Here is an 8,321-nt window from a genome sequence, read left to right on the forward strand (position 1 = left end):
AGGGCTGGTGAATAGGGTTGCCAGGTGGCTTCTCCAAAAATATTGGACACAATGGTGAATGGTGCAAAGCACGCAACACAAACACCTCTCTCCGGTCCATGCTGTTTCCTCCTCTCCTTGGCCCCACCCCCAGGCTCCTGACACCTCCTCCTTATTGGCTTCATTACCGAGCAGTAGCCAATCACGATGGAGGAATTTGCCCAGCCCCCTATGAACAGCCCTGCTCTATCCCTGCTCAGGGGAAATCCAGCGGCTTCCCCAAGCCAGTCAGGTTACTATGCCCAGAGAGATAATACACATACATGTCCAGAGAGGCAGTACCAGTATACATGTCCAGAGAGGCAATACCAGTATACACATACATGTCCAGAGAGGCAGTACCAGTATACATGTCCAGAGAGGTAATACCAGTATACACATACATGTCCAGAGAGGCAGTACCAGTATACATGTCCAGAGAGGTAATACCAGTATACACATACATGTCCAGAGAGGCAATACCAGTATACAAACACATGTCCAGAGAGGCAATACCGGACACATACATGTCCATTATTACCTCTAATTTTTTACTGGGCAGAGTGTCCAAATACAGGGCAGTCGGTTCAATACTGGACACCTGATAACCCTACGTCAACCAGCAACTTATTGGGGATATTTTTCACAACATGTACGTAAACTTACTAGCCCATTGCATCAGTATGTATCAACTTGTTAATATTGTTTAGGTTATGATACTTTTGCAGAATTTGAAATTGATTATCTACAACAGGGGCGCTCAACTCCAGCCCTGAAGCCCCAACAGGTCATGTTTTTCTTATATCCCTGCTTCAGCACAGGCCCTGCTTCCGTATAGGTGGCTCAACCAGTCACTGGTTCAGCACAGGTCTTTTACCGAGCCTCTGATTAAGCCACCTGTGCTGAAGCAGGGATATCCTGAAAACCTGACCTATTGGAAAGAGGGGGGGGGCCTTGAGGACTGGAGTTGAGCCCCCGTGATCTACCAGCTCCGCAAGTATAGAATGTCCCCCGCAGCCGTGGCTGAGAGCGTGGAATTACCACATAATACATGGCTACTGTTTAAAGAAAGAGGCGGCCGTGGAAACAGAAAGGTGTAACACTGACAAAAAAGTTACAAGGTAAAAGAACTGAAAGTTAGGATTAGTAAGTGGGGTTTGTTAAGGAACGGTGTGCAACAAATCATTTGGTTCATTCGGTATCTATTCCAAACCAGCATCTTGCATTATCCTGTGCTCTTACTTGTAGGAAATGGGAATTCTTTGTTGCAGTCCAGGTGGAGCTGGGCCTCCAGGGAGAGGGTATCAAACCTATTGACAAAGAACTCCCAGCTGAGAGCTGGTATGTCCTGCTTTATAAAGTGGAGAAGCAGCAGCTTGCTAAGAATGGTTGGCCTGTCCTTTACAACCGTATCAAACTGGAAGTCAAGGCAAACGCACAGACCCTGCAAGGAGAAGGAAGGGGATGTAGCATAAATAGCATAACAAAGACCTTGTAACATTAAAAGCCCCCTAGTGCCAGGGGAATCTTTACTGTGTTCATCACTCTCCTCGCACAAAACACTCCTAGCTCAATGGCTGAACAAACAGGAGGAGGTATAACTGAGACCCCAAAATACACTGTAACTTTTCTGCAGTACAGGCAGTCCTCGGTTATCCAACGGGATCCGTTCTGGGAGTAGCGTGGGATAGTGAAACCATTGTAAAGTGAGTCCCATGTTAAGCAGTGGCGGTGAGCGTTGGATAACGCATTCAGGCGTTGAAAAACGGCCCATAGGGTTGTATTGTAAAGCGTTGGATATGCCATTCGTTGTAAAGTGACACGTTGGATAGCGAGGACTACCTGTACTCACTATAACCCACGAACTCACTCACCTGTAAAGCCGGTCTTTTAATTGTATCCAGTAACAGCCCAGCTCTCGTGGCCACCGCAGGGTTCACATCCTCCACCGCAGTCAGGAAACAGCAGAAAGCGTGAGCCAGGGAATACTTAAGCAAATGGTTCTTGGTCACTGAATGAATGTCCAGGAATCTGCACAAAACGGCCACTTTCTCCACTGAAACAAGCATGAAGATGTTGGGTTTTTACTTTAATATTAGATCTCATGTCTGATATACTTTACAATAATAATAATAATAATTAATTGATAATTAAGCAGAGCGTCACCTATAGAGATAACCACACACATACCGGCTTCAAACCTCATTTGCCAGTCTTTGCTGTTGAAGTTGCTGTTTATGATCATCCAAAAGATGTCGGCCCCGTGAGGGAGAGACAGGGCGTGGAGAAGAAGAGGGACCCCCAGGGAAGAAAGTTGGGAGAACTCCGACTTCAGAACTCGCCACAAACTAGGGACAAACAAAAAGATGTCGGCCTCCGTGTTTGTTAGTACGCCCCAAGCATCCTGTGCCTCTACCTTCATATTAGGCAATAAGGCAAAATGTGTGCTGACCGAGTACACTACGAGACATTGGACGATATTTACTAAGCAATGCTAATACAAAACGCACGGTGAATGCACCATAAGATGTCTTACAGTGCAATAACTTGTCTAATGGCTTTGCACCACTTAGTTAATAAGGCCTATTATGTTGTATGTAAAATCGGGCTCTTCTCAACCCAATGTAGATAATTTGCAAATTCAAGGACTTGGTGAAATATTATATTTATATATATTAATATTTCATTCAGAAATGTTGCATCTTTTTTTCCGCCCCTATTTCACGTACAGCTGTTGACTTGTGTTGCAATTGATGCTTTCTACACATAACTTTTTTAATGATTTTCCTTTTTTCTATTTTTTTGTAACATCATTATGTTATTTTCGTCCCATGTTTGCAAGGTTCTTGGTTCCATGTTTGCAAGGTTCTGGCTTAGAGATCCGTAGGGAGATTATCTCTGCACTGCTTCTGTGTTTTTTTAGCGTTGAGACAGGTGTCTGTGTAACTATTTTTTCTATCTGCTTACAGTACTATTGATAAATAATTGTACAAGAAGAGTAGATAACACACTTTGAAAGGTGGCAGCACATCTGTATGTCTGTAACGAGGGGGGGTACCTGGAGATTAGCATGTGCTCCTGGATATAGGCTAGGAATGGCAGGTGATCTTTCTTTGCAATATACAGGCATTCCCCATGCAGGCACAGGATCTTCAGGCAGTTCAACATGTTGAAGAGAATGTCTGGCTCGTCAAATTTGGCCATTTCCTGTGCAAAATAACAAACGAAAACATATGAGGGAAGGGACTGTTGTTTTTGCCTTGTGGTGGGCAAAGAAATGGGGTTTTAAGATCTGCTGATGCTTTGGACTTCGCGACTAATCGCAGCCACTTTCCGCTTAGCATCGTGACTGTACATGTGGAGGGGGAACACTGTCATTTATCCTTGCAGTGCTTGTGCCTATGTATTAAGGAGAAGTGACTGCACAGTACAACACATCTCACTAACCCTCTGGGGAAAACATCAGTCCTAGTCACCTCTCTCATTATTTGTACATTTTATCAGTCCTACATTACAACTAATGCTGACATTTGTTCTTGTACCTATATAGTATGCTACTAAAGAATCTAACTAAGTAATAGGTGATAATCTGAATAGGAACATCAGTGATATGGGTGTCAATATAAAAACGATCGCTTGTATACCTGAAGAAGCGTGTATATGAGCTTCAAAGTAACTGGCAGCTGCTGATAGCAGAACTTTCGATCTGTGTCATTTTTAATTGCTGTTAAAAATGAACCATAAAAAAGTGTTATTATTGCTTGTGTTTGCTTTAAGGGTCACGAAGGTCAAATATAAACACACACTTCATTTTACATTTACATAAAGACCCATGGTTAAGACCACCCAACCTTTCCCTCATTACTGTATAACAGAAGATTAACCCCTTGCTCTTTTCCCTGGGTCTGCTGTAAGGCTCAGATCCCCAAAGCTCAGTTGTTTTACTTTAAATTAAGACTAACGGTGTATCTTCAAAGGACAAGAACACAGAGTTAAGCCACGTTTTCTACTGTAAACAGCACAGCGCTATCTTTAACGGACGTTAGTGATATCATATGCAACCGAGACGTTATCATCAGATTCTCCATCCTTCCTAGACACCCTGTTACTATACAACATGTCATTTTCAAAAAGGCAACATTTCCCTTCAAACATTTCTGTAATTCCTCCAATAACTGCATTATCAGCACCAGCACTAAATCATGTGACTGTCAAACTCCTCTCTCCTGCAAACTGCCACTAACACATCTCCCCCGCCATATACCCAACGTCTGACTCCAGCTTATTCCTGCGCAGTAATGCAAACAGTAACACGGTCTGAGGGATTACTTCAGCAAAATGGCAGAACGTAGAATCTGATATAAATACATCCCCGTGTTTGTTGTCATTGCAAATCCCTGGGGATTGCACAGCTGGTTGTATGAAAGGGAAGAACATACTTGTGTTGGTCGGGTCTGTGGGCCCTGTGTGGTTCCCTGGATTTTGTTTGTTTGCCCGAATCTCCTCCTGTTCTCCTTCTGTTCCGATAATAAACTCTACTCGGGAAAACAGCAGACTGTCCTCCAGGTTATCGGTGGGCTCCTAGGGGAAAATGCCAAGCTTTCATCTAGAATTTACTGACTACATTCTGCACATTGGGCACATTTGCACGTCTCAGGCAGGCCTGCAACCCTGTCTTTCCCCATTATTGCTTAGCAAACAGTGTTCCACTGCAGCAGAGGATTCTGGGTAATGACAGTGAGTCACTCTTTACTTCTTATCCATTTTAATGTGGACCCCTATAAGTTTATGCCTGCAGTAAATGGAAGGCATAAGCATAAGCTTATAGGGTTCTATGTTAAAATGAATAAGGCTGAGTCCCCGCTGGCGCTGAGCGCTCTCATGCTTAGAGCGCCGGGTGTCCTGCAACTTGCGGGCGCGCGCGCTGGAAAGTTTAAAAATTGTATTTACAAAAGCGCCGAGCGTGTGTGCCCGCGCATCGCGTGAGCGGGAACTTGCATATATATATATACTAGCTGAGAGACCCGGCGTTGCCTGTGAGTTAAATTTCCCGCTAGGAAAAGGTGGGGGGAGGGACAGTGGACAGGAGATGGGGAGGGGGGAGGGACAGTGGACAGGAGGAGGGGAGGGACGGGGACAGTGGACAGGAGGGGACGGGGACAGTGGACAGGAGGGGATGGGGACAGTGGACAGGAGGGGACGGGGACAGTGGATAGGAGGGGACGGGGACAGTGGACAGGAGGGGACGGGGACAGTGGACAGGAGGGACAGGGACAGTGGACAGGAGAGACGGGCAGTGGACAGGAGGGGGGGGCAGTGGACAGGAGGGGGGGGCAGTGGACATGAGGGGGGGATGGGGGACAGTGGACAGGAGGGGGGGACAGTTGACAGGAGGGGGGGGAAAGTGGACAGGAGGGGGGGACAGTGGACAGGAGGGGGGGACAGTTGACAGGAGGGGGGGGAAAGTGGACAGGAGGGGGGGACAGTGGACAGGAGGGGGGGGACAGTGGACAGGAGGGGGAGGAGAGTGGACAGGAGGGGGAGGAGAGTGGACAGGTGGGGGAGGAGAGTGGACAGGACGGGGAGGAGAGTGGACAGGTGGGGGAGGAGAGTGGACAGGACGGGGAGGAGAGTGGACAGGAGGGGGAGGAGAGTGGACAGGAGGAGGGTGACAGTGGACAGGAGGGTGGGAGAGTGGACAGGGGGGGAGAGTGGACAGGGGGGAGAGTGGACAGGGGGGGGAGAGTGGACAGGGGGGGGGGAAGGGACAGGGGGGGAGAGTGGACAGGGGGGGGAGAGTGGACGGGGGGGAGAGTGGACAGGAGGGTGGCAGTGGACAGGAGGGGGTGACAGTGGACAGGAGGGGGGTGACAGTGGACAGGAGGGGGGTGACAGTGGACAGGAGGGGGGGGGGGGGGGAGTGGACAGGAGGGGGGGGAGAGTGGACAGGAGGGGGGGGCGAGTGGACAGGAGGGGAGGAGAGTGGACAGGAGGGGGAGGAGAGTGGACAGGAGGGGGTGACAGTGGACAGGAGGGGGGGAGAGTGGACAGGGGGGGGAGAGTGGACAGGGGGGGAGAGTGGACAGGGGGGGGAGAGTGGACAGGGGGGGAGAGTGGACAGGGGGGGGAGAGTGGACAGGGGGGGGAGAGTGGACAGGGGGGTGACAGTGGACAGGAGGGGGTGACATTGGACAGGAGGGTGGGAGAGTGGACAGGGGGGGAGAGTGGACAGGGGGGAGAGTGGACAGGGGGGGGAGAGTGGACAGGGGGGGGGAGTGGACAGGGGGGGGAGAGTGGACAGGGGGGAGAGTGGACAGGGGGGGGAGAGTGGACAGGGGGGGGGAGTGGACAGGGGGGGAGAGTGGACAGGGGGGGGAGAGTGGACGGGGGGGAGAGTGGACAGGAGGGTGGCAGTGGACAGGAGGGGGTGACAGTGGACAGGAGGGGGGTGACAGTGGACAGGAGGGGGGTGACAGTGGACAGGAGGGGGGGGGAGTGGACAGGAGGGGGGGGAGAGTGGACAGGGGGGGGGGGCGAGTGGACAGGAGGGGGAGGAGAGTGGACAGGAGGGGGAGGAGAGTGGACAGGAGGGGGTGACAGTGGACAGGAGGGGGGGGAGAGTGGACAGGGGGGGGAGAGTGGACAGGGGGGGAGAGTGGACAGGGGGGGGAGAGTGGACAGGGGGGGAGAGTGGACAGGGGGGGGAGAGTGGACAGGGGGGGGAGAGTGGACAGGGGGGTGACAGTGGACAGGAGGGGGTGACATTGGACAGGAGGGGGGTGACAGTGGACAGGAGGGGGGGTGACAGTGGACAGGAGGGTGGTGACAGTGGACAGGAGGGGGGGAGAGTGGACAGGAGGGGGGGGAGAGTGGACAGGAGGGGGGGGAGAGTGGACAGGAGGGGGGGGGAGAGTGGACAGGAGGGGGGGAGAGTGGACAGGAGGGGGGTGAGAGTGGACAGGAGGGGGGGTGAGAGTGGACAGGAGGGGGGGGGTGAGAGTGGACAGGAGGGGGGGTGAGAGTGGACAGGAGGGGGGGCATTGGACAGGAGGGGGGGAAAGTGAACAGGAGGGGGGGACAGTTGACAGGAGGGGGGGACAGTGGACAGGAGGGGGGGACAGTGGACAAAAGGGGGGGTGGGTTTCTTAAAATTTACGGGTCCCTCCTCTCCACTCCCCCTGTATGTTTCTCCGCTCCCCCCTCTCTCTCCACTCCTGCCCCCCCCCCCACCCCCCCATGCGTAGCTCCGGTCCCCACCCTAGAGTGTCTGACACACACACAGTGTCCCACACACACACTGTGTCACACACACACACACACACACACACACACACACACACACACACACACACACACACACACACACACACAGTGTGTCCCACACACACACACACACACACCCAGTGTCACACACACACACACACCGTGTAACATGCACACACACAGTGTAACACACAGTGTCACACACACAGTGACACACACACAGTGAGACACACACAGTGAGACACACACACAGTGAGACACACACACAGTGAGACACACACACACACACACACACATACACACACACACGTCACCTCTCCTTCTGGCCGCCGCCATCTTAGTTACTCCGCGAGGGAGGAAGGGGGTCCCTCTGGCCGCCGCCATCTTAGGCGACGCGTGGCAGCTCAGGCTACCCGCCCACTGCCTGTCCCCACGCCGGGGAGGGAGGTGAGTGGAGCGGGAGGGAGGTGAGTGGAGCGGGAGGGAGGTGAGTGGAGTGGGAGGGAGGTGAGTGGAGGGAGGGAGGTGAGTGGAGCGGGAGGGAGGTGAGTGGAGCAGGAGGGAGTGGAGCTGGAGCGAGCGGGAGGTGAGTGGAGCGGGAAGGAGGTGAGTGGAGCGGGAGGGAGTGGAGCGGGAGGGAGGTGAGTGGAGCGGGAGGGAGTGGAGCGGGAGGTGAGTGGAACGGGAGGGAGGGAGTGGGAGGGAGGTGAATGGAGTGGTAGGGAGTGGGAGGGAGGTGAGTGGAGCGGGAGGGAGCTGAGTGGAGCGGGAGGGAGGTGAGTGGAGTGGAGTGGGAGGTGAGTGGAGCGGGAGGGAGTGGAGCGGGAGGGAGGTGAGTGGAGCGGGAGGTGAGTGGAGCGGGAGGGAGGCGAGTGGAGTGGAGGCGGGGAGGTGAGTGGAGCACCGGGGAGGGGGGGAGGTGAGTGTGATGGGGGGGGAGAGGACAGAGAGAGAGAGGTTTGTGTGTGTGTGTCCGTCACTCCGCCTCAGGCCAATGAGAGGTGTGCGGGGGCGGGCGGGCCAAGGGACCAATGAGATTT

The 8,321-nt window shown here is 52.9% G+C and overlaps 1 protein-coding gene across 5 annotated transcripts in view; it reads right to left on the bottom strand.

The window, feature by feature from the left end:
* The window catches only part of UNC79 (unc-79 subunit of NALCN channel complex), a 115,646-nt gene that overhangs the window by 42,647 nt on the left and 64,678 nt on the right, over positions 1–8,321 (bottom strand). For all 5 annotated transcript variants that reach the window (XM_075614475.1, XM_075614473.1, XM_075614472.1 and 2 more), the window contains 6 exons: positions 4,458–4,599; positions 3,663–3,742; positions 3,077–3,225; positions 2,209–2,366; positions 1,893–2,074; positions 1,261–1,462 (listed from right to left, as the gene is read on the bottom strand). In XM_075614475.1, coding sequence (XP_075470590.1) covers positions 1,261–1,462; positions 1,893–2,074; positions 2,209–2,366; positions 3,077–3,225; positions 3,663–3,742; positions 4,458–4,599 — 913 coding nt within the window. The remainder of the gene's footprint in view (positions 1–1,260; positions 1,463–1,892; positions 2,075–2,208; positions 2,367–3,076; positions 3,226–3,662; positions 3,743–4,457; positions 4,600–8,321) is intronic.

The sequence above is a fragment of the Ascaphus truei genome, chromosome 9, assembly GCF_040206685.1.
Source record: "Ascaphus truei isolate aAscTru1 chromosome 9, aAscTru1.hap1, whole genome shotgun sequence".
In the NCBI taxonomy this organism is placed as follows: Eukaryota; Metazoa; Chordata; class Amphibia; order Anura; family Ascaphidae; genus Ascaphus; species Ascaphus truei.